General features: G+C 38.2%; 2 protein-coding genes across 12 annotated transcripts in view; both read left to right on the forward strand.

Annotated features, from left to right (window-relative positions):
• Nucleotides 1-251: 251 nt before the first annotated feature.
• On the forward strand, nt 252-11,715 carry LOC114469011 (jupiter microtubule associated homolog 2-like). 2 transcript variants are annotated; one of them, XM_028456214.1, is made up of 5 exons: nt 252-442; nt 4,790-4,941; nt 7,723-7,874; nt 7,991-8,027; nt 9,891-11,715. In XM_028456214.1, the coding sequence occupies exons 1-5, from the start codon at nt 387-389 to the stop codon at nt 10,202-10,204; spliced, it is 711 nt and encodes a 236-aa protein (XP_028312015.1). In that variant the 5' UTR covers nt 252-386; the 3' UTR covers nt 10,205-11,715. The 2 variants fall into 2 exon arrangements, with proteins under 2 accessions (XP_028312015.1, XP_028312014.1); XM_028456213.1 differs by having other exon boundaries at nt 253-442; nt 4,790-4,974.
• A 5,400-nt stretch (nt 11,716-17,115) lies between these two features.
• mapk8ip3 (mitogen-activated protein kinase 8 interacting protein 3) overlaps nt 17,116-26,874 on the forward strand; it is a 70,148-nt gene continuing 60,389 nt past the window's right edge. For all 10 annotated transcript variants that reach the window (XM_028454390.1, XM_028454386.1, XM_028454394.1 and 7 more), the window contains exon 1: nt 17,116-17,999. In XM_028454390.1, coding sequence (XP_028310191.1) covers nt 17,694-17,999 — 306 coding nt within the window. In that variant the 5' untranslated portion in view covers nt 17,116-17,693. The remainder of the gene's footprint in view (nt 18,000-26,874) is intronic.

Below are 26,874 nucleotides of genomic sequence, written 5' to 3' on the forward strand. Positions count from 1 at the left end.
TAAAAAAAAAAAAAAATTTAACCAATGGTTAAATTTCTGCCACTTTAAAGCCACTATTAACACTTTGAACCCTTTTAAACCACTTTTTCTGTCCGCTTTTGGCCACTCTAATTTGTTTTTTTTTTTTGTGGTTTTTCACAGAAATAAAAATCGAACGGCATGTCTTGATGAATAAAACGAACACCCCCTTGCTCGCTAGGCGGAAGCCCGGTTAAAGCAGTATGTGTGTGTGTGTGTTGGGTTGACTGACATTCCTTTTTTTTTTTTTTACACGGTCTGTGTGTTTGTGCGCGTGCGTGCGTGTGCTCGGGGGATCTCGGTGGTTGTACAGTTGGCAAACTCTCTGGGTTATTTGGGAGAACTTTGAGGCTGAAAACGGAACCAAAATGACTTCTACAAACATGTTTCAGGGAATGGACACCGGAGCCAAACCCAGCTCTAGGTTTGTGACGCCATGAGTTGTTAAACAAACGTTGTTTTGTGCTTCATCATCACGCTGTTTGCACTGCTGCTAATAATGTCATATACTGACACAGCCTCTTACTTTAACGCATACTTTACAAACTGACACTCAAACACTGTGTTTTAATATCAGTTTGTAAAGCTTTTATCAACAATCCCGACACATTATCGGAGTGGTTTTGTAGGTTTGGTTAGCGTTGAAGCTAACCGAGCAGGCGTTGTCTACGGAAGTGTTCGTCACATAAGCTCTGTGTTTGACTTTTACTTTAACAAACCGTGTGTGCTCATGTCATATATATATATATATATATATATATATATATAAAAGCTTAAAACAGTTCCACATACATGAAGCTAAAGGGCTTCGTGGCGCCAGTCCAGGCTGTTTAATCTGCCTGTTATTTGGCAACATGTTTTTAGCTAGTGTGAAGTAGCCTCTTTTTTTCTTCTACGTATCTTCTCCGTGTTCAAAAACACGACAACTTTCTCGCTAGTGAAATACAGTGTTTACCTAACATCTTTAACAACAAGTACGACAATTAACTACGTTTTGTTTTTATAGCGCTCAACAGTTCAGTCTGTGTCACCGGAAAAAAAGTGTACAGTACACATGTCATGGTCTAAGTGCGCATGCGCAAACAGCAAACCATTAAGAGGTGAGGATTGTACAGCAAACTAATTTGGGTTCAGGGGCCAAATGCGGACCAGTTTGATCTCAAGTGGGCCACAGATTTTAGGTGGGTGTAAAAAGAGCCATTTTAACATCATTGTGCCCTCGTTTTTGATATCAGGCCCTGTTCATTTTTCACTTCACCATTTCTTGATTTTGTAACCAATTTTTGTGTTATTTTAGAGGAATTTAGGAATTTTGCACAATTTGCAGTTAAAAATTACTGCATTTTATTAATATAAGGATGGAAAAACTGCAAGCCTTTCAAAATATTGTGGATTTTCATGAAAATTGTGAACTTGAGATGTCTACAACTGAATTATTTGGTCATTTACACAATAAGTCATGTTTTCTTATTTCTACTGTCTCCTGTGGGCCCAATTTGATGTTCTAAAGGGCCAAATTTGGCCCCCAGGTCTTGAGTTTGAAACATGTTATACAGCTTCTTAAATTCATTTCAGCATGCCATATAATCCGAATCAGTTTCTTTATTCTCTTTTAGTGTATTTAGTTTTTCTTCTGTGGTTTGTATATTTTGTCTGTTTATGATATGGACTACAAGTCTGAAATAATTATCTGTCCATCTATATTGCCAAGTCAGTGTTTTAAAGAAGTTACACTACAATTAAGAGGGTTTTATTCAAAACACTCATTAGGGTAATTTCAACAAATTTCCATTGACATCTCACACACTTCTGTATCAATTTTATATATATATATACCAGTTGTTTCATGCTTATTCAGTAGGCATACTGTACATTTTTAGTTTAATCGGCTGAATACTTTTTGAGATATGGCCACATAAATGAGGAGAGTATGTTGATTTTTGTGCAACCTTATTTTTCTTCAATTTTCAGCTTCCAACATCTCAGGAACAACATCACAGGAAATTTTATATAGTAATACAGCTCCACCTACTCTCTGAGAATATATAATAATATCTGCTATATATCCTTTCTGGTGAACATGTCAGCCACTCAGTTTTGGAGTGAATTTTTTGGGGGTTTCAGGCTTAAACATGTTTGGACTTTCAGTAAACAACTTTGCATATGTCTCAGCTCTCCGTAATCTTATCGGCTTTGAGTTATGTACATGGACTGTTCACATCACTAATGATTAGTCACATATATGCATTAGTTCTTGGGTGACAGTCTTTTGAAATCTGAAAAAAAAAAAACTTTTTTTTTTTTTTACACTATTTTCATTGGCCCATAACTGCATGTGGGAATGTAAAAAAAAAAAAATGTATAGTATAAAGATGACTCTTTCTTGGGACATGAAACAATTTTTCTTCATGTGACTTCATTTTTATTTTGGACACCAATGTTGGGTTATTTCATCCTCACGAATATTAATATATAAATCCTTTACATGAAGCCATTGTAGCTTACTTCTGTGTATGCATCTGATCAAACTAAAAATCTACAGTGTGCCTGTTGAATAATAATGGAACAATTGGTTTAAAAAAAAAAAAAAAAATCAATTATTTGAGACCAAAGTGTGTGGGTCATTTGTTCAATTGACATAGGATGTCCCATTCGTCATAATAATTTAAACACTGCTGAATGAAGTGTAAACCATTGATAATTAAAAAAAAAAAAAAAAAACATAAATACAATTAATTTTATTTATTTACGAAAGGGACATTAAGCATTTATTTTTTAAAAATATATATATAGTAATAAAATAATTAAAACTATTTAAGTTTAACCAATAACTTCAACTACAGTGTTTTCTAATTGGTAAGTGCTGATAATGCTTGTTATTGCACATGCCCAAGGTGAAATTATGTATTGCGCACTGCTTTAAGTTATATTTAAGGGTAATGGTTAGTTACAATTTAGCCCTTCCAGCAAACATTTCCCCTGATTTTTAGTGAATGGAGATAGATATTGCTCGATCACTTATGTGAGCTGGTATTTTATTCCATGGCCTTCGACTATCCCATCAATCATCCAGTCCTATAAACTCTTATTAACAATGAATAATACTGTAATACATTAGCCAAGACTATGGAGAGCCAAAATAACTATCTCATTTGCACGCACAGGAAGAACACGTTTTTTAATCACTTATGTATTCAAGTCCCGTTCTTTGGAGCAATGAAAAAAAGTCCGCACAACTGCGTGGTTAGCTCCCAATTTTAATTTAATTTACACCAAAACTTACTTGTTTTTATTTATACAATCACACATTGCAAATAACATCATACGAGTATTTAATATTATTCTTAGAGTACAGTCAAACAGTGTTCTTCTTTACAATTTTTCAATATTTCTGAGATATATATTTTATAGCTTATTTTGTATTAAAATGCAAATTTTAGAAGTCGCTGCTTTCACCACTACTTCTTAGAACAGCATAAAAAGTACAGTTATATACATTTCTGAGTGCGTTCTAACCCAGACCTTCCCCTAAACAAGCCACACTACAGAACTCACTCATTTGCATTTTGCATCAAATAACTTAACCCAGAATTGTTTTTTTCTGGTCAGATTTTGAGGTAATATAATAATATTGAGATTAATATTGTTGTATATTATTTTGAGAATAGGGGTGTTCGATTATAGAAAAAAAATCATGATTATTTTAGTCATAATTTAAATCATGATTATTCAATCATTTATTTGTCTACCAAAACGTTTTTTTTTTCATGTTTTATGCAAATCAACATAAAACATATTCTTTAAACATAAATAAAATCCTTCAAACACTAAAATCAAGTATGTTCACTTTTGCACAAAACAAAACACTTTTTGCATGTGATGTGTCTTTGCTCTAGATCTTCATCATCAAACCCAAAGTGTTCCATATCAGAGAATTTGACTTACCACTTGTTTACTAAGCGTTTTTGCTGCGTTTCTCCTGCCATGTTTCAAGACCACTAGCAACAACTTTCCTCACGTTAGCCTGCAGGTTAGGCTAGCTTTAGCTTTATGTTTGAGAGGGGCGGAACGGAGGGGAGGAGCTTGCATGCGTGTGCATAAAACAAATCAAAGTTAGTATTAATAAGCGTTTTTTCTTGTGTGTGCCACACTTTATTCTTTGTGGATATCCTGAATCGTCAAAGTTTGTTTTATTTAGCAAATGAAACATGTATAATAAAAAAAAAAATGTATATTTTTTAAATGTTTTTTTCTCGATTATGTTTTTGTAATCGTTGAGTGTAATAATTGAAATTGTAATTGAATTTCAATTAATTGCACTGAAAAAGAGAGTTAAAATATGCACATAGTTTCACCATAGCGTCTTATGTTTGAATGTCAGGAGAGCTTCAAATATGATAGTGAGAGCATTTTGGTAGTGGGTAGTGGTGCTGCTCTGTGTTTCTGGGGTTTTGGAAAACTTTCAGGTAAAGGAGATGAAATGATTAGATCATTTGGAACTAAAGTTCCATTTGTTTAGAGTATTAGACAATAAGTGTTAGTGTTTATTAAACTATGGACAAGTACTTAAATATTGTTTTACAGTTGCATGACTGCGGTCGGCCCAAAGCAGTGTAATCATCAAGTAGCAAGACTATTGATTATTTCCCTGCATTGACCTCCTTTTTCTATCTTAAACTACAAGTAGGCAAATCATTGACATTGTAATGTACGGTACATTTAAAACACACATTCTAAAAACTACCACCTTTTTTTCCCCAACCTTCTTCAGAGTGTTGAAACCACCAGGAGGTGGCTCTAGTAACCTGTTTGGTGGTTATGAAGAGGATGCTGCTGCATCAAGAAGACCTAATAAGATGGCCTCCAATATTTTTGGTTCACCCGAGGCGGCCCAGAGCGGACCGAGACGCTCCAACCCCCCAGGTCAGACCAGAGCTGAAGAGCGTTCAGAGGCTGGTCAGTTTGAATGTTCGGTGGATGGAAACTGTCACTGTGGTGTTTGTGACAGTCGTTCCTCTGCCACTTTTCATGCGTTTTTGCAGACATACAATCTGTGACCATTCGCAAATGGTTGGTTAGATCCACAATGGCCACGTTTACATGGGAGCTTTAATTCCTATTTAAAGCAAAATAAAAGTTAATTCCTCTTTAAACTGATCACGTAAACACTTAATTCCTGACGCTGTTTTTGTTCCGAATTAAACTTAAATCCGAATTAAGTGGCTGGTTTATTCCGATTTTAATTCTGAATTAGATAATTCCTCTTTCTTATAAACACTTAACTTGCTTAATTCTGCTTTAAGTTAATTCGGGTCATTCTGCGCATGCGCAATTTACCGTGATGACGACATAAGCCAAGACTATTTATTCATAAGAGCCTCAGAATACATGGATAAAATGAAAAGAGTAGATGGATGGAAGCATAAACATGCAGACTTTCACACGACACACACAAACTTATTAAACACACACACGGACCTCGATAAACGCAATAAACGGAACAGGCTTCACTGGACGGAAGTAAATGCGTCCCCGTACTGCATTCACAGGCTGTAATATCACCAAGTTTATCATTGTACCTGTTGTTAGAGCTACTATCTTTACTGATGAGCAACTGTTTATTCCTGGTTATTTTTCTTCTAGAGTTTACTTGGCTTTATTTACCAGTGATTAGTTCCTATCTCTCTTCAGCTCCGCGGTCCAAAACACGCGAAACCGTGTGTTATTTTCGAGCTGCTGTTTCAAAACTACAATCAAAATAAAGGTGAAAACAGTTCTCATGTGGTCTTTTGTGTTATAGCCGACAATAAAAGGTTTGTTGTGTGTTTTTCCTGATAGACGTGATATGTCATGTTCTCCCTCTGTCCAATCAGAGCATTCCCAACCTTCAGACTTAAAGCGGAATTAAATAAAGCCAAATAAACCGGTTTTCTATGTAAACCTCAATTCAGGAATTACTATTTCCATGTAAACACGAAGCAGAACACTTTAATTCCGAATGATTTAATTTGGAATAACTAATTCCGAATTAAAAAACATCATGTAACCGTGGCCATTGAGATGCAAAGACAACTATAAAGTAGAGCTGGGACTTTAACGCTTTATTTAAATTTAGATACTGTATATTAATTACAGAAAAATAATGCACACAAAAAATGCAATTAATTGCTTTTTTTATTTGCACTCCAAACAGCGCAGAACCTTTCTCATTTCACAAGTTCCCAGTATACCCATAAAACTGATGCACAGACAACTGTTTTACAATGTTCAGTTTCCACTTCTTTTTTTTATTTTAATACACAAAAGCACATTTGTTTTAGAAAGTTTAAAAAGAATCCAGAAAATCGTGAATATAGCTATACTTAAATTTAAGTTTGTGTTTTGTGAACAGTGCAATCATTATATTTTTTATTCATATTGCATATTATGTTGGCACTCAGTGATGAAAATAATAAACACTATTTTGTTATTTAAGCTCATCTATTGTTTTCATTGATTTGGTCATAAACCAAAATCCATTTAAACTGGAAAAATGTTGCTTCTTGTGTCAAATATTGTTATGCGATTATTTTAGATTCATTACAAAGCCTCTAAGTTTTATCAATCAACCACAAGTATAAAGTGCTCATTTAGGCACATTTTACAGTAGTTGTGATTGTTGCTTTTTTTTTTAGATTGCAAATTTCAAATTAAAGTAACGGGATAAAGTTCAGCTTTAAAACTTCTTTGTGGTTAGCGGTTGCTTCTGTGTTTGATCATGTTGTAGGAAAGATCAAACGGTTTAAAAAATGAAGACAGGATTTTAGTTTTCCTTATCTTTGATCTATTAGGGATGTAACGATTCACTCAACTCCCGATACGATTCGATTCACGATACTGGGTTCACGAAACGATTCTCTCACGATTTATTTTACAAAATGGGACTGTAGACAAATGATGATTGAAAAATATTCCTGCACTATTTTCCTTTTATTTTTCATTGTCAAAAGAATCCCTTGATAAACTATTCAAAACAATGCAATTTAACTAAAAATAAATCTTGAATAAAATAAATAAAGGAATAATACAAATGAAGAAGAAGCCTATTAATTTAAATTCTGGTTCTATAGTAAACAATGCAAAACTGCATAATAGTTCTTTTTCTTTTTAAAAGTGCAACTGAAAATGTATTTTGTGTCTTAACAGTTGAACTTCAAAAAAAAAAAACCAGTCTGCACTGTATTTACCTCAGATATTTGTTTGGACCAGCAGGTACCCCAGTGGTCGGTTGGCATGCAGTTATTCTGTGCAGAGAATTAGAGATGCTAGGCTAGGAGACAGAGCTAATAGAAAAATGTGACTTTTACAGATATTCATGTAATATTACAGATATTCTTTTGGTGCTAAAGGGGTAAGGAATCATTTATTTAAGAGTAGAAGGCGGCCAGAAAGAAAGTAGTGGCAGATTCCGCCCGCTGCCTACGCTTTTGGACGAGAAGGATATATATATATATATATATATATATATATATATATATATATATATATATATATATATAGCGCCCCCTGTTGTTAATCGATATGAACCGTGATACCTATTAATTGATTTTAAGTGCCTTACGATTAATCGTTACATCCCTATTATCTACTGATACGAATGCACACAAGAGTTCAGTTTAAATATTGATACCTAGTTTCATTTATCCGCGGTGATTCCTTCCACAGGTGGGAAGACGAGTGGAATATTCGGTGGACCTGAAGCTCCCACTCAGCAACAGAAAACAGTACCACCAGGAGGACGAACCAGCAACATATTTGGAACTGCTGAAGGTGCGACTGTGCAAAGCCCGAGCCGAAGCCATCCCAATAAGCCCAAGGTAGCTCATGCACTTCAAATGTAACACTGTGTGCAGCGATATTTTAGCCGTAGTGCTGCTATCTGAGCTACTTACAATTTTTTAATGAAGAGACATCTTGTGTTTTTGTTCCACAGGACAATCTAAGTGTAGGACCAGAGCCTGAATCACCAGGTGAGACACCTATTAGTTTATTCTGCTAAATAGTAATCATTTCAGAGAGGTTTATTTATAATTTCACTAAGTAGAGGATTTATTTTAGTATTTCACATGTGTACACAGGGTTCTCACCAGGAATTTTTCACGGGCGGAGGGGTAACGCGAGGTGCGCAAGCAAGTGCTGCTGGCGCAAGTGTTGTAGGGGTTCCAAACTGTTGACATTTATAACCCTCTGATGGCCACATTTTGTGAATTAAAGTTAAAGTTTTTCGTTTTAGTTTTAAAAAAAAAAAACTTTGTTACTGCTTTACTTTAAAGCCAATAGTTATTTGTTGAATTGATGAAGGGTTAATGAAGTTAGTTACTCATCCTTAGTGTGGGTTCTCCACTAATAAATACTCAGATACACTGTATAGACAAAAAAACAAACAACATTTTATTCAAAAGACTCGATGACATGCTTTTCAAAATTAAATTAGGTATTATTTGAGACCCGCAGTAATATTAGGACTATTATGGACATGCCCCCCATTCAACGCTTTTATATTTTTTGATTGTATTTGTTTAGATTATGAAGCACACTGTTTATATTGGACAGTGATTATGAGTTACAAAGTGGAGGAAGAACACAGTAGGGCTTTAATCGGGACCTGACCCGGTGTCACGGAGTTTACCTCGTACTGAGATCGATTATGAGCATGTGCACTACGAGAAAATACATTTTGCTAGTTCTGCTGTGAGTTTTGCTACTTCTGCCGTGCTGAGATTGAAAATTCAATTTCTAAGAAATGTGTTTGTATAACAAAATATGTTTTATAATTTAATCTATGCAGTTTTTACAATAATAAGCTGTTATATTCATATAAATCTGATCATGACGATCATATTTTTTTTTATTGATGGTCAACTAATGTTTATAGCATTTTTTAAAATCAGTACAGCAATCTCTGTGCATGGCTAATCCAGCACGGGTGCTGAGAATCTCTTTACGGAGGTAAGCTCAGACCGTGACACCGGCCTGTGGCCGACAGAACTCGGCCTGAACCTGTCAGACCCGACAGAAGCTGATGTCTCTTTAAGCTTTCAACCCAACAGTATTCACATCTGCATGTGGAATGATTCGTTGCGAGTTATTAACATGACGAGCAGCTTCATGTTTCCGCTACACGCTAGCGGTTGAGGCTCACCGTCTTTATTGGACGGTGATTATGGGTTACAAAGCAGAGGATGCACACAGGCAACATCGGGGGCAGCTAAGTTGCTGCAGGGGTCCTCTGGTGAAGACGGGAGCATCTGATCAAATCAAATTTGTTTCTGGGTGATGCAGATTAAAAAGAGAGTTGTACGCCTGGAAGTCTCTATTGTGTTCAAGTGTGCAACAATTATTATGACGGGACTAATTAAAAAAGGAATAAACAACAGAAAATCTCCCCTACTCTGGTTGAAACACAGTGAAGGGGATTAAAATCACAGCCTTGGGGGCCCTACGCTCAACAGTGCTGGTGAGAACCCTGATATGGAGTTTAAAGTCACCTTGGGGAAGTGTTTGATCAGCACACACATGTAGCACACCTTTAGGGTTAGACTGGAATTAATTTAAAGCACAGCTTTAATAAGGCTGATTGTTACCGCACATTTTGACTGGTGGTGTCCAGTAAACAGAAGCGTTGATACAGTTAATGGGATCCAAGTTCACAGTTTGTCCAAATGACAAATTCTTATGGCAAATACTTACCTTAACATAACATACATCGTCCATCTTATTGGCACTTCATTTTCAGCCATTTTTTCAAATTTTGCTCTATCCTCTTTGGAGTTGGATGCTATTGTTTATGCTCTATCATTTTCTTAGAGGACTTGTTTTTTTTCTCACTACAGCACCCATAGCCAAAGCCAGCCCCCCTGCACTGAAGGCAGAGGTCACCTCTCCAGCTCCAGCTCAGGCCCCAGTTCAGGCTCCAGCCCCAGCTCCAGCCCCAGCCCCAGCTCCGGTTCCTGCTCCATCTCCAGCCAAAGCAGAACCAGCCGCTGTGTCCGCTCCTCCAGAGCCTGAGGCCAAACCGACCCCCTCTTCTTCACTTCCTGATGAAGCCATGCTAAAAAAGCACGAGCCACACTTGGGTCCAAAGCCTCGCTCCCACAACCGGGTTCTAAACCCCCCTGGAGGAAAATCCAGTGTGAAATTCTACTGATCAGCCAAGCACAGTTTTCCCAGTCTTTCCATTCTCCAAATGTCTGCTTTGCTCTCATTCCTGCACCTCCCACTGACAACTGCATCATCTCTTGATCTGAGCTCCAGCCAGACAATAATGTCAGATTTCTGGTCACACTTTTCTTTAAATCTGCACTTTCGTGTGTTTTTTTTCCCTCCAACTTCTTTTTCTTCCTACTTTCACTGAATTCTGCAGCCACACAATCACCAACCAGTCCCAGTAACTGGATACTTGTTATCCAGTCACTTAAAATGTGACACTGTTTCTATCTCTGTTTTGCCTTTTCAGTGTTTACTGTTAACGTTAAAGTCTGTGTAAATGTATGGGCACTAACACAGAGGTGATCACATATTCTCGCTTATCTAAAACACTTTATGGAGTTCTTTCTGTTGGATTTTCAATCACATAATTCGAAATATAACATTACATGACTGTATAATTTGAGGCCTTATAAGACGATGCTTTAACGTTTTCTAATCAGCCATAATGTTATAATAACCGCATGCCTAATATTGATTAATGATTTCTGATTCTTTGAGTCTTTGTTGTTCTACTTCTACAGACCTGATTGCAGTTAATCTTTTCTTTTTCAGGCCTCGTGTATAAAAAGTGACCTCCACATGACCTCTAAAGTAATAGTAGTACCCTAAGAAACATGAGGACAGTAACAGCTCAGTCATGGTTTAGTTTCTACACTTTTCCTTCACCAATCTGGTGCATTTTGATCAGTTGTGCAACAAAAGCTCTTCTGTGGTTAAAGTCCACACAGACCAGCTTGTTTTTCTTTTCTTTTTTTTTTCCACCACACAAATCTAGGAGGCACTGCTGATTCTCCATTTGTTTTTTTGTTGTTTTTTTTTTCCCCCTCTTGCGCAACTTTACAGTCTGAGTTGAAGCTACTTTAAATCAGTGTTTGGATACAATCGAGGTTGCAATTAATTGTTTTCAAATCATTAACCTTTGAATTACCTGTAGATCTGCAGAATGCGGCTATTGTAACCGGTTTAATTCTGTCTGTGGTTTCCTTATCATGGCTGGTTTTGTTGTCGGAGCACAATCCATGGTTTTTAAACCAAAAATGATTGACATTTTAGACAAAGACGAATGCCATTTGTTTACTATTCAGATAAATTCCATATAAATTTGGTGTGCATGTATCCTGCAGGTACTTTACTGCTTCGTCCTCGTTGTGTGCTTTAATCCGAGAACATGCCTTTTCTGTTCCGTCGCTTGGGGTAGGCCTCTGTTTATGTTTTAAATTAAAACGGCTGAAGACAAGTGAACTCTGGAGCGCGTGGCCTATCTGGCTCTATTGATAATCAACCGTATATCCATCGTGTAAGGATCCACATCCCTCTCCCCTCTGTGCCGATGTGGGCTGTACCTTAAGGCAATGAGTGCAGCAGAAGGAAATCCTGTGTATTGCAATAAAATTGTGGTTTTTGCATTTAAACTGGGTTTGTTTTGTTAATAAATAAAATTCCACGCAACAGTGGCATTGTTTGTGTGTTCAGTTGAGTTTAGGGGAAGTCTCGTCTGTTGTAGATTTAAACACTATCGCTAAGTAGGTGACAGTAGTGCTTTTGTCCTGCTTTGCTCAGAGGCGATGCTCATTCATTCAGCTATGAGCTCATGTACCTGAAATTTGTTGATTCTCATGAACAAAAAAAGGAAAATTAGGTTGGTTTTTTTTTTATTTTTTTATTCTTTTTACAACCAACATGTATGTATCTAGGGATGTCCCGATCAGATATTGATATTGGTCCGATATCTGCCAGAAACCGAATATCGGACTGCATTTAAAATCTCCGATATAAGCGCTCCGATAAGTTTTTGGTGTTTTTGTCCCCGCCTTCAGTTGTTCCCACAATATACTGACAGTAAAAAAATAACTACAGTGAACTTGAATTGTTGACTATTGTTCTCTGAGTAACATCACTTGATCAAGCCTTTTTTAACATTCCACACTACAAAATAAGTAAAAGTATCTATGATTTGTGCTGATATCGGTGCCGGCCAATACTCAATGCTGCAATATCGGCATCGTACCAGAAGTAAAAAAGTATGGGGACATCTCTATATGTAACGAAGTGAGTCCTGACCAGTCAGTGCTAAACTGGTGCAAACTACAAAGAGTTTCATTCAGTTGGTAGTTGAAAGACTTTAGTCAGCACTCTGTCTTCCTAAACAGGAAACATGCCAGGCTTTGTGAGACAGTTGAATCAAAGTCTAAGGCCAAAGCGATGTATATATATAAAAAAAATACCTAAAATAATTACTATATCAAATAAAATACTATACATGTCATTGAAAAAAATGTAGTGAACTTTTGAAACTCACACATAACTTAGGAAATGTCAGGTTGTTTGCGTTCGTAAAAATAATGCATTATAACACTTTAGTGCCTTCACTTAACTCACACTGTGGTCCAATGTGTGTTTTTCCAGAAAATATTGTAGTGATATCAGGAAAATTGTTTTAATGATTTCTGTAAAGTTACTAGACGCTCTAGTGCAGGGGTCACCAACACGATGTCCGTGGGCACCAGGTAGCCCGCATGGACCATGTGAGGCGCCCTCAGGAGCTGTAGTCACCAAAGAGCTCCATCATCTGATTTACTTTCCAGGATTCAAACTCACAAAGATAAATAGTATATGAGAGATACTGAGTGAAGTTAAATACTTCTGATAAAGTTTTAGTATTAACCGTCTTTTAACGTTTATTTTCACTGACACATTGGAACAAATGTTTTTAGGTGTTGCAGATCTAGTGTGTGGTCAGTGGTATATTTTAAATATTAATATATCAGATGTATTTTTAAAAACGCAAGGTGGATTTTCTATGAAATTTAATGAAAATTAAACAATTGCATAAATTAGGAGAAATAAAGTGTTTCATGTTGAAACCTCAAACTTAAACCTTGTTTTAAGTCACTGCTGGCCTGCATTATTATCCTATCCTCTAATTAAAGTGAAAGGAAGTGCTTTTCTAAGCCTTTGGGCTGTACAGGAAGTAGCTCATAGTTTCAGAGAGGTTGGTGACCCCTGCTCTCGTATCTGTCATTGTGTCCTTAGGCAAGGCACTTTATCCACATTGCAACAAAACTGAAGTCATTTAAAATGACTTTAGTTTAGTGGTATATCTGTGAGCTACTTTTTTTCTACAAAATGAAACGACTGAATGAACATCCTCCAAGACTGGTGATTCCATCATTTTTTGCCAGGAGTTGTAGTATGTATGTGGTTAGTGTTGATGGCGGTCGTAGGGGCCGATGCTTCACTATGGCAGCCTCGCTTCTGTCAGTCTACCCAGGGCCACCAATAAGTGTGGAGTGAAATATATCTAGTATATTGGATTGAAAGAATAATGCTAAATTAATATCATTATTATTATCTAAAAAAAAAAAGAGCTGTTTAAGTCTAATAGATTGTTATTATTTTACAACACACTTGATGTTGCTCTCCAGGCAGTGTTTAACACTCACTGGCCACTGTTTGTCTGTATTCTTAATCCTCTCCTTGGCAAACAATTGGACAAGCTTTACATTTAAACTATCCAGAAGGTCAAGACACACAATTTATAATACAAAAACACAATCCAACTTTTCACACTTAGTGGTGGTAAGCTACTATTGAGGCCACAGCTGCCCTGGGGCAGACTGATGGAAGCGAGGCTGCTATAATACTAATAATAATAGCTTGGATTTATATAGTGCTTTTTTTTTTGAGGAGACTCAAAGCCTATACAGAAACCATTATTAATTCACACCAGTCACCCACTTCAGTCATACCAGTGGTGGTAAGCTACAATGTCGCCACAGCTGCCCTGGGGCTTACCGATAGAAGCATGGCTGCCATTTTGCCACCACCAACATTCATGCACAATTCATACGAGGCAATGTAGGTAAAGTGCCTTGCCTAAGGACACAACAACAATGACTCAGATAAAGAGGGATTCAAACTCCCAACCCTTCGATTATTGAGCGACCCACTCTACTACCGAGCCCCGGTCGACCACCACCAACACATTCTGAGCAATGTGGGTGAAGTGTTCAACTACTAACCAGACCCAGCCTTAGCTTAGCTTCCAAGATCTGACGATGGCAGACATGTCATCCAGCCATACTGGTTAGTAGGTGGATGGAGACCACTGGGAATTCCAGGGGCCACAATGGGGGACAGTCGCTCCAGTGGTATCTGTCATTGTGTCCTTGGGCAAGGCACTTCACCCACATTGCCTAGTATGAATGTAGTGTGTGAGTGAGTGTTGGTGGTGATCGCAGGGGCCGATGGTGCACTATGGCAGCCTTGCATCCATCAGTCTGCCCTAGGGCAGCTGTGGCTACAATAGTAGCTTACCACCACTAAGTGTGGAGGGAAAGAATAATGCTTTGATTCTGTGAAGCACTTTGAGTGTCCATGATAAAGCGCCATATAAAATCCAATGCATTATTAGTGATTGTATTCCAATATAGCACATTGTATCATATACAATTTCCAACTTTGCATCACACGGGCATTTACAAAATCCTTTATCTTTTTTTTTTTTTTTTTCAACATGATTATTTACAGTCTGAATTTATGTACATCCTAGTTCAGAGGTTGTGTCAGTGTCACCACACCCACATTGCAGCATCAGTATATGCATATCTTTCTGCTCAGGGGTAAATAAAGCTGCTTCTCAAATGAACTGCTTTTATTTAATCAGATATTAAACTAACTACATTTAAATGTAGACTTTAAGCTTCTCACTGTGAACCAGCCACCCTTTAAAACACCGTGGGCTGATGTTTTTGAAGACTGCATCGTCATCACTACTACACCTCTTGTTCTCAAGTGGACTTTGGTCAAGTGACCTATTAAAATCAAACCTGCATCCTGCAGATTGAACTTTCAGAATAAAATGCGGTGATATTTTGGGTTCGTATACACTAGGAGGAGCTGTTCATGCAGTGAATAAGACTGTCAAGAGAATATTTACAGGAAAAACTTGACTTTGACAATGCAAGAAATAGTGGTGTCAGAAAATGATTAAAAGGAAGCTGAGATGAGAGAAATGTAAAAAAAAAAAAAAGAGTCAGAAATAGGATTTCATAAGAATAGTTAGAGAACAATATAATAGCATTGCTACTTCACAACCATAAATCTATATCCATTAAATCAAGTTCCTGCTCCATTTAAATGTTGTTCATTGAAAACCCAGGCTTTCTTCAGAAACTTTCTTCAAAACATACATAATGACAACAAAAATATGATAATAATGGCCACGAAACTTCAAATATCTTAGTAAAAGTGGTAGAAAGGCTTTATAAGTGTCGAAAATGTGCAGAAAAGGTGTTGAAATTTGATGGAGAAAAATGCATTAAAAGGAGCAAAAATATGGCAAGAGAAAGTAATGAAAATGGATTAAATTATGGCAAGTTTGGTGTGGTTGCAGAAAAATGGAAAAAATAAGCAAAAATGGGCTTTAATTGTTCAAAAAATATTCTTAGATTCTTGAAGGCATCTGGCGACCCCCTCCCAGTGTATAGTGACCCCAAGGTTGAGAACCTCTGCAGTAAAGAAAAAAAAACACAAGTTGTTCACCTTTAGTGGATGGATGAATTGATGGATGGATGGATGGATGGGTAGAGAACCACACACACCCACCATTATATTAAAATAGAATTCTCCAAAGACACTTTTCTTGATTGTGTTTGTTTTCAACCAGGAAAAAGGCACAGCAGAGGATGTACTTCCTGCGTCAGCTGAGGAAGTTCAACCTGCCCCAGGAGCTGCTGATCATGTTCTACACCTCCATCATTCAGTCTGTTCTGTGCACCTCCATCACTGTCTGGTTTGGATCTTCAACCAAACTAGACAGACACAGACTACAAAGAATAGTCAGGACTGCAGAAAAGATCATTGGTGTTGATCTGCCCTCCATCCAAGACTTATACCTGTCCAGGGTCAGGAAACGGGCAGGTAGCATCACTGCAGACCCCTCACACCCTGCACACAATCTGTTTAAACTCCTCCCCTCCGGCAGACGCTACAGATCACTGTACGCCAAAACTACCCGCCATAAAAACAGTTTCTTCCCCCAGGCTGTCACTCTGATCAACACTGAACAGTCAAAGAGTGTCAGACCTGTTTCTGTGGAAAAACCCTGGAACCAAACATAACAACCTTGGATCAATCTGACACTGAGAATGTTCATGTACATACCTTTAATTTAAATGTTCTCCTGCACTACTTATCAATGCTCTACTGCACTATTTTCCTTTTATTATTATTATATTTTATTATTATCTTTCTTTTCTATTATTTTTTTTCCTTCTTTTATCTTATTTTTTTTAATTTTTATTTTGTATTTGTTTATTTTTTTTATACTATTATTATTATTATTATTATTATTATTATTATTATTATTATTATTATTATCATCATCTTGTTATTTGCACATTCTAGTCTAACTACTGTTTATATTTATACTTATGTTTATACTTATTATCATCTCTTCTAGTTGATTGTTTATTATTGAATGTTTTCACTATTGGAGAGAGCACAGTTGACCGAGTCAAATTCCTCGTGTGTACAACATACACTTGGCCAATAAAGATGATTCTGATTCTGATTCTGATTAATGTGTTACAAATACAGAAGAATATACATATAATATAATAGACATTTCAGGCAACCCCTTTTAAATTCCAGAGAACCCAACATGGGGTCGCGACCCCTTGTTTGAAAAACACTGTTTTCGCCCCTGATGGGTTTTCTTTTCACAGTGCTGCGCCTGCGTCCTATAGATCTGATAGTTTTATTTTGAAGGAGTTGCTTCCGTGTTGCACCTTCTTCCTCCTCCCTACTTGACGCGCTGTCGGCTCGAGCTCAATGCGGACACGAAGTGACGTCAGCCGGAGTCGGTCAGCTGGCTGATCCATCAGAGCAGCGAGGAGAGCCTCTCCCAGTGGGAGTCATCACCACCATCTACATCCGTCGATGAGAGACGAAACATGGAGGAGACACGACTATAGAGACATATCACTGCGCCTGGGACTATTTATTCACCTATTTATCCATTTATTTATTCATTTCCCCGCATGCCAGTGATGGCTGGGGTCCATGGCTGCGGCTGCTGCTGACTGAGAGGCAGGTGCAGTATCATCATCATCATCATCATCATCATCATCATCATCGTCAGCATGGACTCAGCCAGGGCCGATCCACAGGCTCCGAGCCGGGCCGAGCTACAGCCGAGTCGTTGATATCACAGTAAATATCGCTGAGCTCAAGGTTATTGTGCTGTGATTCCATGTTGTTGCTGCTGCTGCTGCATCATCTTCATCATCTTCATCACATCACTTTGGAATGAAACGCTTTCTGTTCCTACTGAACTGAGAACATCCAAACACCGTGACTGGCTCGCCTCACAGGCCCTGATAGAGTGTTTTAGTGGTGGTGGTGGTGTGTGTCCCAGCGCCACCATGATGGAGCTGCAGATAGACGAGGTGGTGTACCAGGACGACTACGGCTCCGGCTCCGTCATGTCGGAGCGGGTGTCGGGCCTGGCCAACAGCATCTACCGGGAGTTCGAGCGGCTGATCCGGAGCTACGACGAGGAGGTGGTGAAGGAGCTGATGCCGCTGGTGGTGAACGTGCTGGAGAACCTGGACGCGGTGCTGACGGAGAACCAGGAGCACGAGGTGGAGCTGGAGCTGCTGAAGGAGGACAACGAGCAGCTCATCACCCAGTACGAGCGGGAGAAGGCTCTGAGGAAGCAGGCGGAGGAGGTGAGAGAGAGTGGGATGGAGGGGACCATCATCACAGCTGACATCAACATCAACCCATTCCCTACCTTCATCACCACCATCATCACCACCATCACATTCCTTACCTTCATCACCACCATCATCACATTCCCTACCTTCATCACCACCATCATCACCACATCATCATCACCATTATCACTATCACATTCCCTACCTTCATCACCACCATCATCATTGTCATCATCATCACCACAATCCCTACCTTCATCATCGTCATCATCACTAATATTATCAATATACCAACATTCTAGCTGTACGCAGCGCCCCTATTTGGCCAGTTTAGGTCACGTGACTAAGACTAAACCTAACCCTAACCCTAAGACGATACCTACTTGTACTTCGGCAACCGTACAAATAGACACTTTCTATTACCTTCATCACCATCATCAACACAATCATTACAATCACTATCATCACAATCTCCATTATAACAAAGACCAGGTGTGTACAGAGTATTTCACCTATGAATTAATTTTGGAAAATTTCTATGAAATCGATTCAAGATCGATGAAATTGATTTTTTTACTCAACTCAACTTGATTGAAATTGTACTCAAGTATAAGTGCAAGTAAGTCATATATAAAATGGTAATAGTTTACTTTAAGTTTTATACTTAAAGGCTGACATTATGCTGTCATTATTGACACGACACCTGTCATTAGCATGAATAGTCATGAAGGCTGTCATTAAGTGTTGTTTGTTACCCTAACCCTTCATTACTCTAACCCCTAACCCCTAACCCCTAACCTCCACCTAACCCAAAAAATGCCAACATAGCTCCAAAGGTGTCATAATTGAGCAAATTACACATTAATATTATGACAGCCTTCATGACATCGTATTAATGCTAATGACAGATAATGGCAGCATAATGTCATCCTTATGTATAAAACTTCAAGTAAAGTGTTACCCGTAAAACTAGTGTTGTTCCAATGCCATTTTTTTGTCCAGATTACCACCATTACCAACATTATTATCATTAGGGATAATAATATTAATCATATATGTTATTGATCAACAATCATCATCATTACAACACATTTAATCACAATTATGAGTAAATAACCATCATCAGCACCAAATGATCCCCCTCATCATTAACATATTCTACCATCACATCATCCTGACAATCCCAAAACTATCATCCCCACACCATTAAAACCACCACTACTACCACCAGTATCACCACAGCCATGATCCCAGTAATCATGACCAGTCTGAGCTGACTGGACATCATCTGACCGTGACAAACCCTGTGATACCGTTTCTAGGACCTATTTTTAACTTCTGTACAGTCATGGGAAGCACACGGTGCACTTTGAATCATCCAACAGTCAGAATAATCATTGTGAGCCCTTCCCTGACATTGTGTGTAGATCCCTTTATTATTGCCTCATGTGCAACAAACTGCTGAATGTGTTTTTTCTTCTTCTGCTCCACCTCTGACAGAACTTAATCAGTTAAGAAAGAAAAACTAGTCAAGTTTGGAAGAGGTGGAGCATTCAGTCCCGTCTGTGGTCATTGAGGAGCTACGGAAACAGATTAGGGACAGTTTTGATGGAGACTGTTGTTGTATGTGGTGAAATGGCCGTAATCAGCTTCCATAGATTAGAGTATATTTTCTAAATTTCTCCAAATTTCTACTTTAATCATGACATTTCAACTTTATTCTTCATTTGCCAAAAATTATTCTCTCCATCAAAATTGGCCCTAATCCTTCCGTAGAAACATAGCTTTAGAATATTCTCATAAATGAAAGTAAATGGTCATCAGAGGTAACTTTTTAAATTGTAAAATGCACATTATTGTACATTTAGGGTTAATGTTGCACTCCTAGAATGTCTAAAACTGTATTTTGTGTGCATAAGGTCTGACCTAGATCTCATTTTCACTCTCGGGTGTTACTACTTCTGCTTATCCCTTAAATCCAAGTTAAAATGCATTGTAGCCACACCAACTGGCAGCCATCACTCGTGTGTGTGTGTGTGTGTGTGTTGCTATGATGCATTTGTTGAAGCTGCAAAACGCCGTCTAAAGTCGAGCTGATACACAGCACAGGGAACACACATGCAAATATGATTAAACACACAGGAATAGAAAAACACTGGCTGTCATTTTGCTGCCACAGATAACTCCTGAGGCATGAATCCCAACAAAGCAAAGTCAAAGTCAGACTCCCGATGGGCATTTACGCTGGAAAGCCTGAAAGAATCAACACACACACACACAAACAACCAGAGTGTACATCAATATGGACGTATCACGTTACCGCCTCAACCTCACCTCCAGCATTTTTCTCTCGGCCTTAGCCGTGTCACTGCAGCCGTGAGAGCCAACACGCATCAAGAAGCAACTTCAATCCTCCACAAAGGCCTCAGAGTATCACTGACAGCCTCCATGACACCAGTTTCACTCCACATTGACCCCCCAGTGATTGTTGTGTGAAACTCTTACCCATGTTCTTCTCAATCAAACAGTTTTTTCAGGTTATTTGGGTTCCTTACTGGCACATGTTTGGGACATTCAGCATGGTAAAGGTTGGATATAATTAAGTTTATTTTAAGTTGAATTAATTTGAGTAAGAAGCATTAGGGTAAACACAAGATAGGTTGAAATAAGTATTGTACATGAAATTGGGTGGTAATGGTTAAGTTTTTTTTTTTATATATTTTTTTATTTTACCATTAATTTACCAGGTAGGGTCAGTGGAGAACCAGATGTCAGGAGGAAGGAGTTTCAGTTTCTGTTGTAACTGGTTTCAATCATTAGGGGCAGCAAATTGAAATTATGAACAGCCGATGGAGGTGCAGGATTTTGGGACGAGCAGGTTAATGTGATTAATGGATCGTAGATTGTGGCCACTGTTATGGATGCTGAGCAGGGTTTTTGCAAGTGATGGTTTTGTAAATAAACTGATACCAGTGAGTCAATCTGTGGGAGTGACGAGAAGGCCAGTTGACTAGAAAGTACAGATTGCAGTAGTGGGTGCGGGAGGAAGCACAGGTGACAAAACGGATGGCGGTGTGATTGATGGCGTCCAGCTTATGGAGGAAAGATTTGGAGGCTGTTCTGTAAATGATGCCATCATACTCCAGAATTGTCATTTTGACCAGTAGATATTTAGCAGAGTGGGTGAGGAATGATTTATTCCGGTTTAAAAAACCAATCCTGGATTTGACTTTTTGTAATAGAAGGTGAAGGTCTGTAAAAGTATGATGAATCCTGTTGAAAATGCTGTAGCGAAGTCAAGGCAGCTGCTCACTGATGAACTGGAAGTATACAGAATGGTATCATCTGCGTACAGGTGGATAAGTTAGGGAAGTTTAGTTTAGTCAAGCTTCAAATTGCAATAAAGTCAGTGAAGTGTCAGGGGAAGTTAGGTTTGATTAGGACAACTTTGTGTTTGTTATCTTTATCCTAATAATAACAAGTAATTGGGTAGCATAAGTTAATCTAGTTAAGGTAAACTACTGGTATGGTTAATTTGAGTGTATTTAAGTGAGATTATATTGTTAATATTTAGTTAGGATATTACAAACTTAAATTGTTTCTTTTAAGTAGGATACATTAAGATGTGTTTGGTTAAAATAAGTAAAGATTAATTTGTATGACATGTAATGTCAGGTTAAAAAGGCTAAGTTAAATTAGTTTATTTTAATTATCATTGTGTTCATTCATGTTATTGGTAACAGGAATCATCGGTACACACACAGTATACTGTTATATCTACAGTAGTAGTGTCAAACTCAAGGCCTGCGGGCCAAATCCGGCCCCACACGGCTTTCTATTCGGCCTGCAAGAGGATTTTATTCAAAGTTACAGAGAAAACATGACTGAAAGTTATAATCACCATATATTTCTGTCCCTCTAAATTCCAAAATTCAATGAATCTACCTAATATATGCGGAAGCTTGCAATCTTTAAATGCTAATTATTCAAGGATTTCAGTGATTTTCAATAAAAATCTCCCTGTATCAAGTTTTTCCTCAAAACCCTTCAATTTCACACAAATGGTCACATAGAAATTTGAACAAATTACAATTTGTAACGAAATTATACAAATTCAACAATTCTTAAAATTAAATACCAGACACGAATGTTATTGGTTTATGCTTAAAGATGTTCCAAGTGAATTACATACTGTACGTTGTTTACACAGTGAATACACAATGTTGATCTAATTGCACTTTTGGCACATCTGAGATCAAACTGGGTTGAAGTGAGTTTGACACCGCTGCTCGACAGGATAAGTGAGTACACAGGCGTGGACGAGGCATTCTGTAACATTGCTTCAGTTAATTGGTGCAGCCCTTTGTGGCTGTGATACCTGTTAGTTGAAAGTGATTGTCAGTTATTGGTTACTATTATTTCATCCTAATTTACTCATCCTGATTTACAATAACAAAATGTATCTGATTAATATTTCTACGTTTTCTGTAGATATTTGAAGTGAAACAGTCAAATAGGAAATAAGGCAGTTTTATGTGACTGTCTGTGGCTCTGAAGGGGGATGGGATGATGTGCTCGCTTGGGCTGAGAGCCGTTGGAAATCAATAACCTATGGAGAGGTCTGGCACTGTAACCTGATTTATGCAGAGGAGAAACCACAATTCCAAACAGAAAGAATCAGACGGAGGTTTGAAGCTGCAGGACGAGTACGCACTCACAGAGGCTGATTAAACAGAGGTTCATGAAATAAAGGCAGAGAGGGAGGGAGAGAGAGAGAGAGAGAGAGAGACAGAGAGAGAGAGAGACAGAGAGAGAGAGTGAGAGACAGAGAGAGAGAGACAGAGAGAGAGACAGAGAGAGAGAGACAGAGAGAGAGAGAGAGGGAGGGAAACATACAACACGCCTCTTGGAAGAAACTCAGGGCAAAAAACAACAAAGGGACTCGGATTACAGGGTTTTTAGTTTCAAGTGAAAAGTAAACAACACAATGGCAAGTGTCCATGAATAATGTTATTTAACTAGCATTCACACATCCACACATAGTTTTTTATCCTAGTTTTTGCAGTCAAATGCACTTCACCCTGTGTTTTTCCACTGGAGTTGGTCAGTGGCTCTCAGAGTTGATCAACGCTATTTGAAAACTTCAATAACCATTGTTTCAAAAGGATTTGGCAATTCCGTGATAGTTTATGCTCTACTTTCATTCATGGAAACGCACAAAGACACACTCCTCTGATTTTTATCGTCTTTATTTCATCTTGTTTGTGTACTCTTGATTCACACAGTCAGTGACTTTATTTTAAGTCTCTTGATGCTAATGGGTGATGAAGTGTTCAAAACCAAAAAGAATGAGCCCACACTCATATCTCCCTATTTCCTTGAACTATGTACTGCAATTTGTGGTTCGATTTTCCCGCACAGTCCTGCAGACATGCATTCATTCCCCCCCCCCGATGGCTGCTGGAGTTACCCTTATACCAGATTTCCACTGGATGCGTAACTACTCCGTAACATCTCCACTGCTTAACTGCAGCGTAATGTGTAGTCCGTCAATCCCCACCACCTCTGTGATGTGTATCTGTTGTGGCAAGGGCTCAGAAAATCATGCTAATTTATGCGTAATCGTGTGATGTGGTGAGTTGTAGTCAACCACAAAGCCAAACAAACAGTTCACTGTGTCCTTGGAGAGAAGTAGAATGAAATCCACTCGATCCGCCTTGAACATAGAGTATGTTATTTTGAAAATAAACCGGATATTTTAATCTGTGTCTGTGCACTACTTCCTGTCCCGCATGGGTTTATCTTTGCTGAATTTATGCATCACAGCTCTGGGGTCTGGCAAGAAGAAGAAGGTCTGCATATCTGTATGTAGGGCTCCGCCATGACGGAATAGTTACGTAGCTAAGCTGGAGTAGATACCCATGCGGTGGAAATTGGTACATCGACTTTAATGGAAATGGAAAACCAGCTGTGTTGCTGCTACGCAGCAGATACGCATCCGGTGGAAATTGGGGGTAACGGCCGTCGTGTCACTATTGAGTCTTATTTCTTGATCCTGCCCTATGCTCCTTTAAAAAGCCTTCTTCAACTGTGTCCTGGATGCAACTTTAGCTAATCTGAAAATAATCTAAAAACAACATAATTAATGTCAGAAAGTGTTGTTTTCTTTGTTTTTTGTGTAGAAAGGGCCATGACATAACACAAAGAGAATTAAACATCAAAAAACAAAAACATTGTAGGGGAACAAAGGATGATTAATATTCAAAAATATTAATTATTCATTTTTAATATGTTCGTTGCCAGAGGTGCCATCTAGAATTGAGTTTTAAGTGTCCTAGATCACTTTATTTTAATTAATTGTTACAGTTCCCTGTTTTTGTAGTGGGTTCTTGACGTCAGAATAGAGGTTTAATAAAGGTTTAAATGTCAATAACAACACAGCGTTTACAATATGTACATGTTTATTTTACAGGCTATTACCACGATGATAAATTAGGCAGTTTCACAATTATTCACAGTTATTTTGACTCATTGGTATCACACAAAATGTACATTTTAACACAGCTGTATGGTATCTACACATTTTGAGTGTTTTAGATGTTTGCGTGAATTTGGGATTTATAGGGATTTCCTAACGCTCTGAGGAAGAGGAAGAAGGAAAACAGAAAGTTAAAGTAATGAAATTAATAAAACTTTACCAAAATGAAAAATATGGACTATGAATCTAGAATTTTCGATTGAGAGAATTTGTTAAGTTATAAACCACCTTTTTGCCAGAATTGTGTGTGCGTGCAGTTTTACCCTCCTTCGAACAGGCGTGATGATGACAGCTCCTTCTGCGTAACCAGCAGTGTGTGGGGAAAAAGCTTTTCCTGCGTTTTTCCGAAGACGTTTTCCGCTCATTCACTGTACGGGCCCGCGGGATACTGTCGGCCTGGCTGGGGTTCTGGTTCTCCTACACGGCACCACTTCTGGACGTCGATGGGTAGTTTAACTAACATGTTCTCAAATCAAAGATGCTAGAGTTCGTTAAAGCTTACTCATGGGAGGCTATAAAAATTGATTTGTTCCAAAAATTAAAAACTGCTTGGTTAATTTCAAAAATGGAGATAAAAACTTAAAGTTAGTCATTATGGAAGTGGCTGGTAGCCACTTCCTGACTGGAGAGAAGTTCAATCAATATCTCAAAAATTCAGCATTACTAAACTGAATAACATCTAACGGTTAAGTCAGATGCAAAGAGGAGGACAAGAGAGAAGTAAGAGAGGAGCACGAGCGTGGAGCAAGAGAGTGTGATGGGGGAAGCGAGGCCTTTTATAAACATGTCAAGAGGTTATCTGATTGGTCACAACACATCTGCAGTGTGGGAATGAGTGAAACCTGATTGGCTGGCAGAAAGAAGCGGGAGGCTTAACTTTCCTGTAAAGAAGACAAAATGGTGGGGCTATCCCCACATGTGCTTCTTAAACAAAGAGTCATAAAACTAGATAGGGTGTTACCATGTTAGGTCTAAAATGGAGCATGGGTGTGTGCCAACTGCATGAACCCTTGAAAAATGACTTTCAATTGATTATCCCTTAAATGACTGATTTGAATGATTTCTAGCTTTAAGCATAACAAAGGAGGACAAATACACTTTTGGTCAATGATCATGGAATATGAAGTTATAAACATTTCCCTTGAAATGTGATTGCATTAGTGCTTAAACATATCAGATGGAGGCACACGATGAGTCTCTTTCCTGTAGACAAATGGTTAAAATCGAGGTCCCATGTCTGAAATTCGTTTAAATCACAGTTCTGCCTTTAAAGCATCAGATGGTGTATAGGTTTTATTTTTATTTCTTCCTTTTTAATCTTCATGTTGAAGAGGATGTCTCTGGTGTAGGGTGTCAGGTTACATCCCTGTTATCTCTGTGGGATGTCTGTTCTTTGGGGAGGATGGGTGTCAGCAAAGAGTCTGCAGGGAGAATGGCTGGGATTTGAAGAAATGTTCCTTGGTCCATTTTTCCATCGTCTGTTTTTGAGTCATAAAAGTGTAATAAAATTCCAAACGTGCGACCGTGTTTTTACCGCCTTTTGACCATCGACCAGGGTTCCTACATTCCCCCCTTTTCCGGGTAACGGCGAAATCCAGCGTCATTTCGGCGTTGTCCGGGAAACTTAGTGGACTCTGGTGATGACAGGTAAAAACAACACAGCACAACAATCTGGCTCTGGGTGGCTTTATGTGTTATTAACTGACTGCGTGTTAAGATTGTAGAATTTTCTGACGTTCCTAGCGTGGTTACGAGATAACGTGGGATTCCACAAAAGAAAGAAAAATACATGATAATAGTGTGTTAACACATTAATCATGTTTTACTACGTTGGATACGATGTCTCAATTGATGATAGTCTGAATTGTTAGGACTCTAAAGGTCTGACATGAGTTTCTAACTGGTTGATAATTTTGAGAACAAAACGATCCTATCGTTTGGGACAAATTACAAGATTGAACTAAATTGACAAGAACTCGAGGAGAGAACTTGTGATGTTCGTCAATAAGTGAGATTTGATCACTTTAAATGAATAACAAAAGCATATGGGTGTATTGTAAATTCGTGCTTCATGGGAAGACTTATAGTGGTGACTGCGTTCAGACGCATATATTATGTAATACCAGTATCTATAGTGCCAATGTTAATGCTGGGATATGTTCTGAATTATTTCTTTCATAATCAGATTTTACTGCTGGAGTATAATTTTGTTGATGCTTTTGTAGCTTTTTAACAGTGGGAACAGATACTATGGTTTAACCCTTATAGTATCGTTGAGTGAAGGTCATGTTGCTATTTAATATGACACAAACGTTTTGAAGTGTTACGTAATTTCTTTTCAGACAGATT

This window comes from Gouania willdenowi, chromosome 8 (assembly GCF_900634775.1).
Source record: "Gouania willdenowi chromosome 8, fGouWil2.1, whole genome shotgun sequence".
In the NCBI taxonomy this organism is placed as follows: domain Eukaryota; kingdom Metazoa; phylum Chordata; class Actinopteri; order Blenniiformes; family Gobiesocidae; genus Gouania; species Gouania willdenowi.

Excerpts from the sequence above, each read along its gene's own strand:
- LOC114469011 (XM_028456213.1), top strand. The coding sequence starts at position 387 with ATGACTTCTACAAACATGTTTCAGGGAATGGACACCGGAGCCAAACCC. Across the intron at positions 4,975-7,722 it reads TGAAGAGCGTTCAGAGGCTG|GTGGGAAGACGAGTGGAATA; the intron begins GTCAGTTTGAAT and ends TTCCTTCCACAG. Across the intron at positions 8,028-9,890 it reads ACCAGAGCCTGAATCACCAG|CACCCATAGCCAAAGCCAGC; the intron begins GTGAGACACCTA and ends TTCTCACTACAG.